Raw genomic sequence first — 19,677 nt, forward strand, 5'->3', positions numbered from 1 at the left:
GAAACAAACTGAAAAAAGCCGAGAGCACCGGAGCTTTGAGGTAGGATGTGTTTATTTCCGATATACAATTTGCAGCTTGATTGCACTTTCTATAATGACCCTGTCAGTAAAGCGTGGAGGGGAGAACAAATCCCTCATCTTGGTTTGGTGCGATTTTAAATGAAAAAAATAAAATAAAATTAAGGGGCAGCGCATATTCTGTAATAACACAAATTCACATAAAATAAAACATATAAAAAAAAACAACAACAATTGTCAGAATGTAAATAGAAACAACAGATTGAGGCAGAATCGACCCTGTGTCCTAATGGGGTGCGGTGCAGATTGTCACGCCAATATTACTAATATACAGCATTTACATGGACACTGAGCAGCTGAGAACATATCCAGACACGGCGAGGAGGCTGCGGCTACTGTGCAGTCTGCTCGCCCCCCCGTGCAGTCACAGCACAGCTCTCCCCAATGACACGGCGAGGAGTCTGCGGCTACTGTGCAGTCTGCTCGCCCCCCCGTGCAGTCACAGCACAGCTCTCCCCAATGACACGGCGAGGAGGGTGCGGCTACTGTGCAGTCTGCTCGCCCCCCCGTGCAGTCACAGCACAGCTCTCCCCAATGACACGGCGAGGAGGGTGCGGCTACTGTGCAGTCTGCTCGCCCCCCCGTGCAGTCACAGCACAGCTCTCCCCAATGACACGGCGAGGAGTCTGCGGCTACTGTGCAGTCTGCTCGCCCCCCCCCCCCCGTGCAGTCACTGCACAGCTCTCCCCAATGACACGGCGAGGAGTCTGCGGCTACTGTGCAGTCTGCTCGCCCCCCCCCCGTGCAGTCACTGCACAGCTCTCCTCAATGACACGGCGAGGAGTCTGCGGCTACTGTGCAGTCTGCTCGCCCCCCCCGTGCAGTCACAGCACAGCTCTCCCCAATGACACGACGAGGAGTCTGCGGCTACTGTGCAGTCTGCTCGCCCCCCCGTGCAGTCACAGCACAGCTCTCCCCAATGACACGGCGAGGAGTCAGCGGCTACTGTGCAGTCTGCTCGCCCCCCCCCCCGTGCAGTCACAGCACAGCTCTCCCCCCCAATGGGAGCAATGAATGGGGAGCTTAGAGACCATTTCAAGCCCCCGACGCTGTACAGTCCTTCATCACACATGGAAGCGGCCGAGGATGAAGATGGCGGCTGCAGAGATCAGTTGCACCTGCGGAGAAAGTTAAGGAAGGATAATGATAAATTGTTAATTTATACTAATTAGCTGGGTGAGTGATTAGAGAGGCAGGAAAAACACAAAGAGTGAGCTGCAGTTTCTAGTAAATGTTTTATCCCCCCTCACCCCCACCAAGAGCTGGATCATAGCTAAACTGCAGCTTTCTAGTAAGCGTTTCACCTCACCCCAGAGTGGGATTCACAGCTACACTGCTCGGCACTACTGTACCATAGCCTCCATGCTGCTGCTTTCTAGCATTTATTCTTTCCTCATTCGAGCACTAGATCACTACTACACTGGCTCAGTGATGCTGTATAATATACTCCATGCTGCAGATATTTTCTAGTAAGTGTTCCATCCTCTACAATGCTGGATTTACAGCTGCACTATATACACACACACACACACACACACACACACACACACACACACACACACACACGTGGTCAAAATTGTTGGTACCCCTCGTTTAATGAAAGAAAAACCCACAATGGTCACAGAAATAACTTGAAACTGACAAAAGTAATAATAAATTAAAAATCTATGAAAATGAACAAATGAAAGTCAGACATTGCTTTTCTGCTTCCACAGAATTAAAAAAAAAAAAAATTAAACGCATGAAATCGGCCTGGAGAGAAATGATGGTTCTTCTTCTTCTTAACTTAATATTTTGTTGAACCTTTTGAGGCGATCACTGCAATCCGACGATTCCTGTAACGGTCAATGAGACTTCTGCGCCTCTCGACAGGTATTTTGGCCGCTCCTCATGAGTAAACTGCTCCAGTTGTCTCGTGTTTGCAGGTTGCCTTCTCCAGACGGCATGTTTCAGCTCTTTCCAAAGATGCTCAATAGGATTGAGGTCAGGGCTCATAGAAGCCACTTCAGAATAGTCCAATGTTTTCCTCTTCGCCATTCTTGGGTGATTTTAGCTGTGTGTTTTGGGTCATTATCCTGTTACAAGATCCATGACCTGCGACTGAGACCAAGCTTTCTGACACTGGGCAGCACATTTCTCTCTAGAATCCCTTGATAGTCTTGAGATTTCATTGTACCCTGCACAGATTCAAGACACCCTGTGCCAGACGCAGCAAAGCAGCCCCAGAACATAACAGAGCCTCCACCATGTTTCACAGTAGGGACAGTGTTCTTTTCTTGATATGCTTCATTTTTCCATCTGTGAACATAGAGCTGATGTGCCTTGCCAAAAACTTCCATTTTTGGCTCATCTGTCTATAGGACATTCTCCCAGAAGCTTTGTGGCTTGTCAACAAGTAGTTTAGCAAATTTCAGTCTGGCTTTCTTATGATTTTTTTTTCAACAATGGTGTTCTCCTTGGTCGTCTCCCATAAAGTCCACTTTGGATCAAACAACGACGGATGGTGCTATCTGACACTGATGTTCCTTGAGCTTGAAGTTCACCTTTAATCTCTTTAGAAGTTTTCCTGGGCTCTTTTGTTACCATTCGTATTATGCGTCTCTTTGATTTGCCATCAATGTTCCTCCTGCGGCCACGTCCAGGGAGGTTGGCTACAGTCCCATGGATCTTAAATTTCTGAATAACATGTGCAACTGTAGTCACAGGAACATCAAGCTGCTTGGAGATGGTCTTATAACCTTTACCTTTAACATTCTTGTCTATAATTTTCTTTCTAATCTCCTGAGACAACTCTTTCCTTTGCTTCCTCTGGTGCATGTTGAGTGTGGTACACACCATGTCACTAAACAGCACAGTGAGTATCTGTAGCCCTATATACAGGCACAGTGAGTATCTGTAGCCCTATATACAGCACAGTGAGTATCTGTAGCCCTATATACAGGCACAGTGAGTATCTGTAGCCCTATATACAGGCACAGTGAGTATCTGTAGCTCTATATACAGCACAGTGAGTATCTGTAGTCCTATATACAGGCACAGTGAGTATCTGTAGCTCTATATACAGCACAGTGAGTATCTGTAGCCCTATATACAGGCACAGTGAGTATCTGTAGCTCTATATACAGCACAGTGAGTATCTGTAGCCCTATATACAGGCACAGTGAGTATCTGTAGCCCTATATACAGGCACAGTGAGTATCTGTAGCCCTATATACAGGCACAGTGAGTATCTGTAGCCCTATATACAGGCACAGTGAGTATCTGTAGCTCTATATACAGCACAGTGAGTATCTGTAGCCCTATATACAGGCACAGTGAGTATCTGTAGCCCTATATACAGGCACAGTGAGTATCTGTAGCCCTATATACAGGCACAGTGAGTATCTGTAGCTCTATATACAGCACAGTGAGTATCTGTAGCCCTATATACAGCACAGTGAGTATCTGTAGCTCTATATACAGGCACAGTGAGTATCTGTAGCCCTATATACAGGCACAGTGAGTATCTGTAGCCCTATATACAGCACAGTGAGTATCTGTAGCCCTATATACAGGCACAGTGAGTATCTGTAGCTCTATATACAGCACAGTGAGTATCTGTAGCTCTATATACAGCACAGTGAGTATCTGTAGTCCTATATACAGCACAGTGAGTATCTGTAGCCCTATATACAGCACAGTGAGTATCTGTAGCCCTATATACAGCACAGTGAGTATCTGTAGCCCTATATACAGGCACAGTGAGTATCTGTAGTCCTATATACAGCACAGTGAGTATCTGTAGTCCTATATACAGCACAGTGAGTATCTGTAGCCCTATATACAGCACAGTGAGTATCTGTAGCCCTATATACAGGCACAGTGAGTATCTGTAGCTCTATATACAGCACAGTGAGTATCTGTAGTCCTATATACAGCACAGTGAGTATCTGTAGTCCTATATACAGCACAGTGAGTATCTGTAGTCCTATATACAGGCACAGTGAGTATCTGTAGCCCTATATACAGGCACAGTGAGTATCTGTAGCCCTATATACAGCACAGTGAGTATCTGTAGCCCTATATACAGGCACAGTGAGTATCTGTAGCTCTATATACAGCACAGTGAGTATCTGTAGCCCTATATACAGCACAGTGAGTATCTGTAGCCCTATATACAGGCACAGTGAGTATCTGTAGCCCTATATACAGCACAGTGAGTATCTGTAGCCCTATATACAGGCACAGTGAGTATCTGTAGCTCTATATACAGCACAGTGAGTATCTGTAGCTCTATATACAGCACAGTGAGTATCTGTAGCTCTATATACAGGCACAGTGAGTATCTGTAGCTCTATATACAGCACAGTGAGTATCTGTAGCTCTATATACAGCACAGTGAGTATCTGTAGTCCTATATACAGCACAGTGAGTATCTGTAGCCCTATATACAGCACAGTGAGTATCTGTAGCCCTATATACAGCACAGTGAGTATCTGTAGCCCTATATACAGCACAGTGAGTATCTGTAGCCCTATATACAGGCACAGTGAGTATCTGTAGTCCTATATACAGGCACAGTGAGTATCTGTAGTCCTATATACAGCACAGTGAGTATCTGTAGTCCTATATACAGCACAGTGAGTATCTGTAGTCCTATATACAGCACAGTGAGTATCTGTAGCTCTATATACAGCACAGTGAGTATCTGTAGCTCTATATACAGCACAGTGAGTATCTGTAGCCCTATATACAGCACAGTGAGTATCTGTAGCCCTATATACAGGCACAGTGAGTATCTGTAGCTCTATATACAGCACAGTGAGTATCTGTAGTCCTATATACAGCACAGTGAGTATCTGTAGTCCTATATACAGCACAGTGAGTATCTGTAGCTCTATATACAGCACAGTGAGTATCTGTAGCTCTATATACAGCACAGTGAGTATCTGTAGCTCTATATACAGCACAGTGAGTATCTGTAGCCCTATATACAGCACAGTGAGTATCTGTAGCCCTATATACAGCACAGTGAGTATCTGTAGCTCTATATACAGGCACAGTATCTGTAGCCCTATATACAGCACAGTGAGTATCTGTAGCCCTATATACAGCACAGTGAGTATCTGTAGCCCTATATACAGCACAGTGAGTATCTGTAGCCCTATATACAGCACAGTGAGTATCTGTAGCCCTATATACAGCACAGTGAGTATCTGTAGCCCTATATACAGCACAGTTATTATCTGTAGCCCTATATACAGCACAGTGAGTATCTGTAGCCCTATATACAGCACAGTGAGTATCTGTAGCCCTATATACAGCACAGTGAGTATCTGTAGCCCTATATACAGCACAGTGAGTATCTGTAGCCCTATATACAGCACAGTGAGTATCTGTAGCCCTATATACAGCACAGTGAGTATCTGTAGCCCTATATACAGCACAGTGAGTATCTGTAGCCCTATATACAGCACAGTGAGTATCTGTAGCCCTATATACAGCACAGTGAGTATCTGTAGCCCTATATACAGCACAGTGAGTATCTGTAGCCCTATATACAGCACAGTGAGTATCTGTAGCCCTATATACAGCACAGTGAGTATCTGTAGCCCTATATACAGCACAGTGAGTATCTGTAGCCCTATATACAGCACAGTGAGTATCTGTAGCCCTATATACAGCACAGTGAGTATCTGTAGCCCTATATACAGCACAGTGAGTATCTGTAGCCCTATATACAGCACAGTGAGTATCTGTAGCCCTATATACAGCACAGTGAGTATCTGTAGCCCTATATACAGCACAGTGAGTATCTGTAGCCCTATATACAGCACAGTGAGTATCTGTAGCCCTATATACAGCACAGCGAGTATCTGTAGCCCTATATACAGCACAGCGAGTATCTGTAGCCCTATATACAGCACAGCGAGTATCTGTAGCCCTATATACAGCACAGCGAGTATCTGTAGCCCTATATACAGCACAGCGAGTATCTGTAGCCCTATATACAGCACAGCGAGTATCTGTAGCCCTATATACAGCACAGCGAGTATCTGTAGCCCTATATACAGCACAGCGAGTATCTGTAGCCCTATATACAGCACAGTGAGTATCTGTAGCCCTATATACAGCACAGTGAGTATCTGTAGCCCTATATACAGCACAGTGAGTATCTGTAGTCCTATATACAGCACAGTGAGTATCTGTAGTCCTATATACAGCACAGTGAGTATCTGTAGTCCTATATACAGCACAGTGAGTATCTGTAGTCCTATATACAGCACAGTGAGTATCTGTAGTCCTATATACAGCACAGTGAGTATCTGTAGCCCTATATACAGCACAGTGAGTATCTGTAGCCCTATATACAGCACAGTGAGTATCTGTAGCCCTATATACAGCACAGTGAGTATCTGTAGCCCTATATACAGCACAGTGAGTATCTGTAGCCCTATATACAGCACAGTGAGTATCTGTAGCCCTATATACAGGCACAGTGAGTATCTGTAGCCCTATATACAGCACAGTGAGTATCTGTAGCCCTATATACAGCACAGTGAGTATCTGTAGCCCTATATACAGGCACAGTGAGTATCTGTAGCTCTATATACAGCACAGTGAGTATCTGTAGCTCTATATACAGCACAGTGAGTATCTGTAGTCCTATATACAGGCACAGTGAGTATCTGTAGCCCTATATACAGGCACAGTGAGTATCTGTAGCTCTATATACAGGCACAGTGAGTATCTGTAGCTCTATATACAGGCACAGTGAGTATCTGTAGCCCTATATACAGCACAGTGAGTATCTGTAGCCCTATATACAGCACAGTGAGTATCTGTAGCCCTATATACAGCACAGTGAGTATCTGTAGCCCTATATACAGCACAGTGAGTATCTGTAGCCCTATATACAGCACAGTGAGTATCTGTAGCCCTATATACAGCACAGTGAGTATCTGTAGCCCTATATACAGCACAGTGAGTATCTGTAGCCCTATATACAGCACAGTGAGTATCTGTAGCCCTATATACAGCACAGTGAGTATCTGTAGCCCTATATACAGCACAGTGAGTATCTGTAGCCCTATATACAGCACAGTGAGTATCTGTAGCCCTATATACAGCACAGTGAGTATCTGTAGCCCTATATACAGGCACAGTGAGTATCTGTAGCCCTATATACAGCACAGTGAGTATCTGTAGCCCTATATACAGGCACAGTGAGTATCTGTAGCCCTATATACAGGCACAGTGAGTATCTGTAGCTCTATATACAGCACAGTGAGTATCTGTAGCCCTATATACAGCACAGTGAGTATCTGTAGTCCTATATACAGCACAGTGAGTATCTGTAGCTCTATATACAGGCACAGTGAGTATCTGTAGCCCTATATACAGCACAGTGAGTATCTGTAGCCCTATATACAGCACAGTGAGTATCTGTAGCTCTATATACAGCACAGTGAGTATCTGTAGTCCTATATACAGCACAGTGAGTATCTGTAGTCCTATATACAGCACAGTGAGTATCTGTAGCTCTATATACAGGCACAGTGAGTATCTGTAGCTCTATATACAGGCACAGTGAGTATCTGTAGCTCTATATACAGGCACAGTGAGTATCTGTAGCCCTATATACAGCACAGTGAGTATCTGTAGCCCTATATACAGCACAGTGAGTATCTGTAGCTCTATATACAGGCACAGTGAGTATCTGTAGCCCTATATACAGCACAGTGAGTATCTGTAGTCCTATATACAGGCACAGTGAGTATCTGTAGCTCTATATACAGGCACAGTGAGTATCTGTAGCCCTATATACAGCACAGTGAGTATCTGTAGCCCTATATACAGCACAGTGAGTATCTGTAGCTCTATATACAGGCACAGTGAGTATCTGTAGCCCTATATACAGCACAGTGAGTATCTGTAGCCCTATATACAGCACAGTGAGTATCTGTAGCTCTATATGCAGCACAGTGAGTATCTGTAGCCCTATATACAGCACAGTGAGTATCTGTAGCTCTATATACAGGCACAGTGAGTATCTGTAGCCCTATATACAGCACAGTGAGTATCTGTAGCCCTATATACAGCACAGTGAGTATCTGTAGCCCTATATACAGCACAGTGAGTATCTGTAGCCCTATATACAGGCACAGTGAGTATCTGTAGCTCTATATACAGCACAGTGAGTATCTGTAGCTCTATATACAGCACAGTGAGTATCTGTAGTCCTATATACAGGCACAGTGAGTATCTGTAGCCCTATATACAGGCACAGTGAGTATCTGTAGCTCTATATACAGGCACAGTGAGTATCTGTAGCTCTATATACAGCACAGTGAGTATCTGTAGTCCTACATACAGGCACAGTGAGTATCTGTAGTCCTATATACAGGCACAGTGAGTATCTGTAGCTCTATATACAGGCACAGTGAGTATCTGTAGCTCTATATACAGGCACAGTGAGTATCTGTAGCCCTATATACAGCACAGTGAGTATCTGTAGCCCTATATACAGCACAGTGAGTATCTGTAGCTCTATATACAGCACAGTGAGTATCTGTAGCCCTATATACAGGCACAGTGAGTATCTGTAGCCCTATATACAGCACAGTATCTGTAGCTCTATATACAGCACAGTGAGTATCTGTAGCTCTATATACAGCACAGTGAGTATCTGTAGCTCTATATACAGCACAGTGAGTATCTGTAGCTCTATATACAGCACATTGAGTATCTGTAGCCCTATATACAGGCACAGTGAGTATCTGTAGTCCTATATACAGCACAGTGAGTATCTGTAGCCCTATATACAGCACAGTGAGTATCTGTAGCTCTATATACAGGCACAGTGAGTATCTGTAGATCTATATACAGGCACAGTGAGTATCTGTAGCCCTATATACAGCACAGTGAGTATCTGTAGCCCTATATACAGCACAGTGAGTATCTGTAGCCCTATATACAGGCACAGTGAGTATCTGTAGCTCTATATACAAGAACAGTGAGTATCTGTAGCTCTATATACAGCACAGTGAGTATCTGTAGCCCTATATACAGCACAGTGAGTATCTGTAGCTCTATATACAGCACAGTGAGTATCTGTAGCTCTATATACAGCACAGTGAGTATCTGTAGCTCTATATACAGGCACAGTGAGTATCTGTAGCTCTATATACAGCACAGTGAGTATCTGTAGCTCTATATACAGCACAGTCAGTATCTGTAGCTCTATATACAGCACAGTCAGTATCTGTAGCCCTATATACAGGCACAGTGAGTATCTGTAGCCCTATATACAGCACAGTGAGTATCTGTAGCCCTATATACAGCACAGTCAGTATCTGTAGCTCTATATACAGCACAGTGAGTATCTGTAGCGCTATATACAGCACAGTGAGTATCTGTAGCTCTATATACAGCACAGTGAGTATCTGTAGTCCTATATACAGCACAGTGAGTATCTGTAGCCCTATATACAGGCACAGTGAGTATCTGTAGCTCTATATACAGGCACAGTGAGTATCTGTAGCCCTATATACAGCATAGTGAGTATCTGTAGCTCTATATACAGCACAGTGAGTATCTGTAGCCCTATATACAGCACAGTGAGTATCTGTAGCTCTATATACAGGCCACTGACTGATTACAAGATTGTAGACACCTGTGATGATAATTAGTGGGCACAACTTGATTTAACATGTCCCTTTTGTCACATTATTTTCAGGGGTCCCATCATTTCTGTCCAGGCTGATTTCATGAGGTTAATTTTTTTTTAAATTCTGTGGAAGCAGAAAAGCAATGTCTGACTTTCATTTGTTCATTTTAACCGGTTCCCGACCGCCCACTGTAGATAAACGTCGGCGCTTGCCGGGCTCTGTGCAGTGCCGACGTTTAAAAACGGTGGGTGGTCTCGCAGTGCTCAGGACCCCCAGGGTCCTGCAAGCACTGCGATTCCGGTGCAGAGCGTTAGCTCTGACAGGGTACATCATCGGGACCTGATTAGATCAGGTCCCAGTGATGTTAACCCTTTGCTGTCTTCTATATGCTGTGATCTATAGTGATCACGGCATATAGGAGACAGCAGGAAGAGAGGGGGTCGTCTTACTTACCTCCGAAGACCTCCGTTTCGTTTGAGGACCTGGGGTTGCTATGGCAGCTGGAGGTCACATGACCGCCTCCAGCTCTGCCATATATGGTGTCCTTCCTGTCTGACTTCAGCCTGTATGTAGCTGAAGTCAGACAGGAGACTCTGACTGAAACAGTCAGTGAAGATCTCATATAATGTAATATATGTGTATTACATTACATGAGATCAGTGATCAGAAAAATAAAAGTTAATGTCCCATACAGGGACTAAGTAAAAATGTAAAAAAAAGTAAAAAAAAAGTTTTTAAACTATTAAAAAAAAAAATCACAAAATAAATAAAAATAAATAAATAAAATATTAAACCAATAAATCCGTAAATTATTACAAAACCAAAAAAAGTACACATATTTGGTATCGCCGCGTCCGAAACAACCCGAGCTATAAAACTGTCACACTAATTAACTCCTTCTGTGCACACCGTAATAAAAAACGGAGCAAAAAAATATGCTTTTTCATCATATCGCCAAACAAAAAGTGGAAAAAAATGCGATTAAAAAGCAGAATAGAAATAAAAATGGTACCACTGAAAACGTCATCTTGTTCCGCAAAAAAAAGCCGCCATACAGCTCCATTAGCCAAAAAATAAAAAAAGTTATAGCGCTCAGAATAAAGCAATGCAAAAAAAATATTTTTTTTCTATAAAATTGTTTTATTGTGTAAAAGCGCCAAAACATGAAAAAAATACAGTAAGTGTAGTATCGCTGTAAACGTACTGACCCGAAGAATAACGCTGCCTGATCACTTTTACCACACGCAGAACGGCATAAAAAAAAACTCAAAAAACAATTCCTGAAGTGTTTGTTTTTGTTAACTTTACCTCCCAAAAAACGGAATAGAAAGCGATCAAAAAATGTCACGTGCCCAAAAATGGTTCCAATAAAAATTTCAACTCGTCCCGCAAAAAACAAGCCATCACATGACTATCGGCCGAAATATGGAAAAATTATAGCTCTCAAAATATGGTGATGCAAAAACTAGATTTTGCAAAAAAAGCGTATTTTAGTGTGTGACAGCTGTCAATCATAAAAACCCGATATAAATCTGGTATCTCTGTAATCGCACCGACCCGAAGAATAAAGTAATCTAATCAGTTATATCACACTAGGAACGGCATAAAAAATAAATAAAACAAATATTATTCACCTGCTACTGATTTGTTTATTATGTCTCCCAAAGATCCCAGTAAGGCTCTGCTCACATTTATCCTGCGCTCTGCGCTGAGCACTTACACCAGAGTTTCCGTGTAAATCTCTGAAATATGTGAATCAGCCGGAACCGATGACGGAAGATTCCCTGTAATGAGGCAGATATAGGCACTGTGGACGCCGTCTAGCCTGGGATCCCACGGTGTCATTTGTTTTAGGCGTGCATAAAAGTGCGGTTGGCTACAGTTTTGTGCACTTCTGAAAAAAAGGACAACACTGAACAGAGGCCATACGGAGTCCAGAGTAACTCTGCTGCCTCATTACAGTGAATGGATCCCGCAGGGGTTTCATCTGAATTACATCACTTGGAAATTTAGATGGAAACCCCGATGTAAGTGCTCAGCCTAGAGCGCCGGATAAATGTTACGTAAAATGTTCCCAATAAAAGCTTCAACTCAGTCCTCAAAAAAAGCTAGTCCCCACTCAGGTCCGTCATCTGTTAAAAATATAAGGGACTTCCAAGTTACTGGTAGCAGAAAGGCTCTGGAAAAGCAAAATGGCCCTTGCCCCCCAAAAGAAATTCAGAAAATTTTGTGCTCCCAAATCCAAATGCCTATTCTACAATAATTTGTTCTCCAATTGTCAAATAGCGCTCCGTCCCCCCCAGATCTCGCCGTATGGCTGAGCGGTACGATACAGCCACATATGGGGTATTGACACTTTTAGTAGAAATTGTGTGACACATTTCGGCACCATTTTTACCCATTGCCCTGTGTGAAAATGTAAAATCTGAGGGTAAAACATTTTTTTGTGGTAAAAATATAATTATGCTTTTTTCACTGCCCAATGGTATAAATTTAAAAATTAAAAAATGCTCACTACTTCCCTAGATGAATTCCTTGAGAGGTGTAGTTTACAAAATGGGGTCACTTGTGGGGGTTTCTGCTGTTTTGGCATGTCAGCGACTCTTCAAATGTGACATGGTGTCTGCTGCCTATCCCAGCCAACATAGCGCTCCTTTCTCTTCCGAACCCTGCCGTACACCAAAGCAGTGGTTTTCCCCCACATATGGGGTATCGGCGTACTCAGGAGAAATTGTACAACAAATTTCATGGTGCAATTTATCCTGTTACCCTTATGATAATGCAAAATTAGGGAATGAAAAACATTTTTTATGGGAAAAATGTGAAAATTTGATTTTTACGGCTCAATATTATAAACTTCTGTGAAGCAGCTGGGGGTGCAAGGTGCTCACCACACATCTAGATAAGTTCCCTAAGGGGTATAGTTTCCAAAATGGTGGCACTTGTGGGGGGTTTCCACTGTTTAGGCACATTAGGGGCTCCCCAAATGTGACATGGCGTCTGCTAATTATTCAAACAAATTTTACATTCAAAAAGTCAAATGGCGCTCCTTCCCTTCCGAACCCTGCCATGTGCCCAAACAGTAATTTGCCTCCACATATGGGGTATCAGCATGTTCAGGAGAAATTGCACAACAAATTTCATGGTGCAATTTATCCTGTTACCCTTATGATAATGCAAAATTAGGGAATGAAAAACATTTTTTGAGGGAAAAATGTGAAAATTTTATTTTTACGGCTCAATATTATAAACTTCTGTGAAGCACTTGGGGGTTCAGGGTGCTCACCACACATCTAGATAAGTTCCCTAAGGGGTATAGTTTCCAAAATGGTGTCACTTGTGGGGGGTTTCCACTGTTTAGGCACATCAGGAGCTCTCCAAATGCAACATGGCGTCTGCTAATTATTCAGACAAATTTTACATTCAAAAAGTCTAATGGCGCTCCTTCCCTTCCGAACCCTGCCGTGCGCCAACAGTGGTTTTCCCTCACATATGGGGTATCAGCACGCTCAAGAGAAATTGCACAAAAAAAATTTGGGGTCCATTTTTTCATGTTACCCCTGTGAAAATAAAAAAATTGGGTCTAAAGTAACATTTTTGTGAAAAAAGTTAAATGTTCATTTTTTTCTTCCACATTCCAAAAATTCCTGTGAAGCACCTGAAGGGTTAATAAAGTTCTTGAATGTGGTTTTGAGCACCTTGAGGGGTGCAGTTTTTAGAATGGTGTCACTTTTGGGTATTTTCAGTCATAAAGACCCCTCAAAGTGACTTCAAATGTGATGTGGTCCCTAAAAAAATGGTTTTGTAAATTTTGTTGGAAAAATGAGAAATCGCTGGTCAACTTTTAACCCTTATAGCTCCCTAACAAAAAAAAATTTGGGTTCCAAAATTGTGCTGATGTAAAGTAGACATGTGGGAAATGTTATTTATTAACTATTTTGTGTGACATATCGCTCTGATTTAAGGGCATGAAAATTCAAAGTTTGAAAATTGCAAAATTTTCAACATTTTCGCCAAATTTCCGATTTTTTCACAAATAAACGCAAGTGATATCGAAGAAATTCACTATCATGAAGTACAATATGTCACGAAAAAACAATCTCAGAATCAGGGGAATACGTTGAAGCGTTCCAGGATAATTACTTCATAAACTTGCAGTGGTCAGAATTGAAAAAATTGGCCCGGTCACGAAGGCAAAAACAGGCTCTGGCGCGAAGTGGTTAATAGATTTTTAATTTATTATTACTTTTGTCAGATTCAAGTTATTTCTGTGACCATTGTGGGTTTTTCTTTCATTAAACGAGGGGTAACAACAATTTTGACCACGTGTGTGATGTCCTCCATGCTGCAGCTTTCTAGTAAGTGTTTTTTTTCTCACCACAGTGGTGGGTTCAAAAGCTACATTGCTCAATACTGCTGTATAATGGCTTCACTGCTGCTTCTAGTAAATGTTTTAGCTCATCCGTTGCTGGACTCACAGCTATATTGCTGTATAATGCCCTCCATGCAACAGCTTTCTAGTTATTTTTTTCACATTGCTCAGTACTGCTTTATAATGTGCTTCATGCTGCCTTTAGTAAGTGTTTTATCTCCCCCCCATTGCTGGATTTACAGTTTTTAAAGTTCTATATGCTACAGCTTTGTAATAAGTTGTTGTATCTCTCTCCAGTGGTGGATTCACAGCTACACTGCTGAGTCTACTAACTGGAGAATCTCAAGTTTTTTTTTCTTCGAGAACTATCGGATCAATGTAAAAATCAATGAACGGTCGTTGTCCCTGTGCGAAGGAAAGTGCTCCATGAATCTGGAGCCTCGGAGTGGCGTGTGCCATATCAGACATCTTACTGTCGTGCCAGATTTCTGGCATAGGGAACGTCGCAGCTAGTCGTGAATGAGACGAGCATTGCGGAGCTGGGAGAAACTGGTGTGAAAATGACAAAAGTTGCAAAATGTAGGTGCAACTCTAAAGTGCGCCTAACTTTTGTGACTTTTCAAAGCCTTTACGCCAGATTTCTGGCATGAAAGCTTTGATGATTCGAGCCCATTATTTGTAAATTAGCACAGAATTTCTAATATATTTAGATTTAAAAAAAAAAAAATAAATAAATAAATTATGACCGGGTGCCCTATTAAGGGTTTTTTCTAGAATTCAAAATTCAATTGAGCAGGGCTGCAATACCGCTCAAAACCTGTAGACAGGTGTGGCGCTGTTATTTGGTAATCAGCCACACTTTTCTTTTAATCCTAGACAAGCCCTACATCATGTAAGCCCGTATAGTTTTCAGGACTATTCTCCGGACCTTGCAGACATGATAGATAAGGAATAACAGAAATCAGCAGCAATGATCATTAGACCAAGACCCGAGGGACTCACTGGGGCCAGGACACCATCCGTTCCCATCTGCTTTACTGGAGGCTTCATCCCTTGCACAAAGAAACATTCACTGCTGTCCTGGAACGTCTGACCAGTCCGATATGGGATGCCTGGTTGCAGAGAGCGCCCCTCTGTGGACAGAAGATATAATTTCACTCAAGATGTGCAGCTCTGTAGAATACAATGGAGGACACAATTCAGCCATCATTTCCATCACATGATCTGATCGTCCTCAGTCATCCCGCACACAGATTCATTAACTCACTGGCTTACTGGAGGGTTGTGCCGGCGGCGCTCTCCTCTCCATCCGTGCAGCTGCTGTGGTCCGGCCGCCCCGAGTTGAGCCCGGCTGCTGGAAGACCCTCTGCAGTCTCCATACCCAGGTTATTGCATGTAGTGGTAAAAACCTTCTCGGATTCACAGTTTTTGCAGGTGTCCCTGTGGCTGCAGAGCAATGTCAGCCGTAAATAAAACACTGCTGCAAAGACGCTTCACTCCCGCTGCCGTCACTTCTGCCCATCATCATGACGGAAGCGGCTTCAAGTTTCTGGAGGAGGAAGAAGGAAATTTGCATTATTATTGATCCTGCTGTAGAGTCTCAGATACATGTAGATGATCAGTGATCGCTACCGGGAGACGATGTGCTCTTAAACCACCAGCTCCCGCCCAGGGCCTGCCCGCTGGGTCTGCTCGCTGGGGGAAACGTTGGGACGCCATTCAGGAGCTTCTCCAGTCCGCTAAGATGTTCATTGACAGCAGGAACCGCTGGAGAGAAGAAGAAGAAGAAGAAGAAGAAGAAGAAGATGCCGCCATTAGCCCCGTCTGTTATTTCCATCCATGGTCACAGTCAGACCCAGCAGCTCAGATATAACTACCCCCTCTGTTGGAGCCCGATGCCCCTGGGTCCAGCGGTTGGTCCAGTTTGCCACATGGAGCCTTCGATAACTTAACGGCGTGTCTGTGCTTCTCAGCAAGAGGCGGGGGGAGTCTCATACCTGGAAGAGGAACTTAACGGTCACAATCAGGGGCTGCAGGCAGAACGGGGGGACGTCCATAGAAAAAGAAAATGAGGGAGTTCCAGCAATCATGAACCCCCCCCCCCTCCTCCCACCCAAATAAAAACATAACACCTTAAACATTCTCCCCCATCGCTTTAGGGATCCATTGACGTGTCGTCTTCAATGACGTGACTGCCATTGGCCAATCACTGCCAACTGTGATGACAATTAGTCTATTCTCCTGTTACAAGATGGTTCCCATCGTGGCCATTCTTGGGAAAATCTGTCTATGTAGCGGCAACACTCGGGACTATGGCTGCTTCCCTAATCCCAAACTTTTGAATGCTTGTCTGAGATGGAATACCCCTTAAAGTCAAGTTGCAGTGGCAGAAATCAAGGAGTCATGACACCGAGAATTTAGAGAGTTCCTGTTTCTGCTTCTAGCTCCTCCCATCCATAGAACTTTATGAGCACCAACCGTCATTTCATATCTAAGTAATGGTAAAATCTGTATTCACCCAAGACAGATTATATGGGTGAATTCAGAATATTGAGAATGAAATATCAGTCCAGGAGAAAGAAGATGATTTCTCTGATAAGGTACATTACAAAGTTGCCGCCCGCAAGGAGCCCGGACGAGAGTGCAGCCTATTAAAAAAAAAAAACAAATCTTGCTGCTTTCTACCTGCATGACTTGGTTTTCGGGTCGCCTCGGAGCTGGACATTTTGGGTTTAGTTGGCGTTTCATCCTCTACAGTCAGATCGATCAGCTGGTTACAAGAGGCCCGGTTGCTTCCTGGAAGTCTGCTTCTGATTCCTACTGGATTTTCGCGTCGGTTACTGGGTAATTCTGAGTGTCGAGCTGTGAGACAGACGGCTTGTGTTACCCTATTAGTGCCGTATACTTCTCAGGGTTTTGTGCTACAACAACTGAACCCCTGACTGATACATGGTAAACTAATAAAACAGGGAGAACAATTTTTAAGGCAGCTCTGTCTAGCGCAAAGGGTAAAATAAAAGCATTATAGTCGCCCTCCATGGTAACGCTAGTCTGGTCCACGGTCTCTGGACAACCCCGCCGATGCCATCTCTTCCCATATGATTGTCCGCAGCGGTCACATAAGACGAGACGTCATCACAAGTAGTCTGGTGCAGACACCCAGCGAATATAGCAGAAGATGCAGGACATGAGTGCTGCTGGTAACGACCGTCCACCGAATAGAAGATGTAGTCAAGGTTCGGTTATCGATAAGACGTTCAGGCTGCACGTTACATTACCAGCAGCTGACAGACCATAATTCTACAGACGTTTACCAGGGTTATAGCTGTAATAACAAAACCCCAGAAAGTTAGCGCCCCCCCACCTCCAGTCGCCCTATGTCTCCACTTTATACTGGGATCATTGTACCAGGAGCCAGTGTCCCTTTATCTTTTGCGGGTGCAGACATCGCCAATATGCCGTGGATGTTCCCCGCCTGCAAGTCTGGACAGAAAATGCCAGAGTATCCGTCCGTGTGAACTCCGCCATAAAGCGGATGTTGCTTTACCTTCCCTGGTTTTCGGCTTTCTCTCCGGTGCTGCGCTCCTGTTTTTGCTGCACAAGGCCTCCTCCTCTTGTGTCAGGTCGATGCACTGGTTGCCGGCTGCTGCCGGGGTGCTGGATGAGCTATGTGAATGTTCGGAGTCATTGTGACCTTAGGGAAAAAAAAAAAAATTGAAAATGTATTACAGAAAATGCTCCTCAAATAATCTACAATATGCACAAGTTACCAGTCCCCGGACGCGGCCATTACAGCCTGGATCGAAGGTCTCTCTCACGTGGAATTTCTGTGGCATCGGTACGTGGGTGCAGAGAAGCTGGTACTAAAGTCATGGCACCCCGATCTGGGGAATAGCAATGTGCAACGGAAAGCCATCGCTCAAACTGACGACTTAGAGGAGTCTGTATCAACGGGGCACTAAAGCTGACAACTATTGGATCGCCGTGGGATAGTGAGAACTATGGTCTGGTGTCTCCTATTCTCTGGGCGGCAAGTCCATGGCCAGGAGGGTTTGATGGGAGCGGCAGGTTGCACATGTGCCCTGCTACTCCACTAAGTCTATGGTACGGATGATATAAAGGAACCCATCTAAGCTTGGTGACCTCCATCAGTGGCTCAGACGCAGGACGCAGTGACACTGGCTACCTTGCACAAATGGCTGATTCATAGGAGAGATCTGTAGTCAAATTCCTGTGGGTGCCAAAAAGACATTTTGGAAGGGACTTACTGGGTACAGTCATGGCGGCCGGTCTCAAGCATTTTTGTGAGGTTTCATCTGTGGATAGAAAAGGGATAATGGGTTCATTTACAAACCCGGTCTTCTAGAAATGAATGCCACATCCGCCCACCTTCACAAGGCTGCCGCAAGGAAAAAGAGGCGCAGCCATTGGCACCAGCTATAACTCTCCCAGGATAACTGTACATTACTGCGCAGCAATGGTGGGAGAGCGGCCATCCAGCTTTCTGGGCAGCTATGAAATATTGCTAGCCTTTTAGCATTGTACGGCTGCCTTAAAAACCCGGCACTCCAAGCTGCATCTCCCGACAATGCATTCGATCTGATCGGCGTGGCACACAATGATAACTGGAGGATCTCCGGAGGGGTTACCCGTGGTCACAGCAGAAGTTTGGGGTTCTTCGTGCCATTTATAACAGAAGTGAAAATAATAATGCAAAACAATACAAGCGCTCACCTCTGCTCTTTACGCTCAGGCCGGCATCGCTCTCGCTGGACACACTAGCTACTCTGAGGGGGCTCAGGTAGTTGGTGTCGGGGGCCCCATTTATCACATTCCTCTGACCGGTGAGAGTGGAGGACACTAAATCTGTGCGGGGAGAGAAGGAACATTAGTCACCAGTGCTGCTGGACCCAAGAGTCTAGACGTGGCTACAGACCCCTTTACTAGCCAGAGTAAGGAGCGGCTCCTGGCCTGGGGGACTCGGCACGACTAATTAGTACAGATATTGCATTAATTACAGGCAGTAACATAATGGCACTAGAATTTGGAGAGGGCACTGTGGCGGCTGTGCTTGGCTTTAGAGCAGGTGAGGCTAGCCTCACTAGCCTAGGGCAGGCCTCGGGTCCCTCATGGAGGACCGTCCTCTTACCCAGTGCTGGGGCATCGCTCTTCCGCTGGATGGAAACCTCCACTGTGCAGTCACTGACCGGGGTACTGACTGCAGAGAAGGGGCTGACGCAGCTCATCTCCGAGAAGCCATTCACTACTTTCTGGAGACCACTGAGAGCCGAGTAAGAGGAGTCTAAAGAGGGAGCGACACATACGGGAAAAGTCAGATCTGAGGGAGTGGTGGGTGGTGAGCGCCGGAGACAGACCCAAGGTTTTACAGCAGCTTACCCAGTTCAGAGAGCCACTTCCCAGAATCACACAGATAGTGACTGATCGGTGCTGGAGAGGAGCCTTGGAGATGAGGCGACGGAGCTGTGGTAAAAGACAACACATGAGAAGGATGTACACACGCACCCTGAATAGGACAGGGCCAGGCCTGGCCGAGACGGGCAGAGCGGGGGACCAGAC

The 19,677-nt window shown here is 44.4% G+C and overlaps 1 protein-coding gene across 4 annotated transcripts in view; it reads right to left on the bottom strand.

Moving 5' to 3' along the window:
- Positions 1–43: 43 nt before the first annotated feature.
- The window catches only part of LOC141264758 (uncharacterized), a 41,632-nt gene continuing 21,998 nt past the window's right edge, over positions 44–19,677 (bottom strand). For 2 of the 4 annotated variants that reach the window (XM_073677044.1, XM_073677041.1), the window contains exons 32-42: positions 19,498–19,581; positions 19,250–19,402; positions 18,835–18,966; positions 18,369–18,416; positions 17,648–17,794; positions 16,786–16,962; positions 15,978–16,097; positions 15,733–15,867; positions 15,368–15,649; positions 15,103–15,233; positions 44–1,196 (exon numbers count right to left, since the gene is read on the bottom strand). In XM_073677044.1, the coding sequence (XP_073533145.1) occupies positions 15,642–15,649; positions 15,733–15,867; positions 15,978–16,097; positions 16,786–16,962; positions 17,648–17,794; positions 18,369–18,416; positions 18,835–18,966; positions 19,250–19,402; positions 19,498–19,581 (1,004 nt within the window). In that variant the 3' untranslated portion in view covers positions 44–1,196; positions 15,103–15,233; positions 15,368–15,641. Of the gene's footprint in view, positions 1,197–15,102; positions 15,274–15,367; positions 15,650–15,732; positions 15,868–15,977; positions 16,098–16,785; positions 16,963–17,647; positions 17,795–18,368; positions 18,417–18,834; positions 18,967–19,249; positions 19,403–19,497; positions 19,582–19,677 lie in introns of all 4 variants that reach the window. The other 2 variants (XM_073677042.1, XM_073677043.1) reach the window with 2 other exon arrangements.

This window comes from Phyllobates terribilis, unplaced genomic scaffold, assembly GCF_046119375.1.
Source record: "Phyllobates terribilis strain yellow unplaced genomic scaffold, ASM4611937v1 Scaffold_4__5_contigs__length_816908805, whole genome shotgun sequence".
In the NCBI taxonomy this organism is placed as follows: Eukaryota; Metazoa; Chordata; class Amphibia; order Anura; family Dendrobatidae; genus Phyllobates; species Phyllobates terribilis.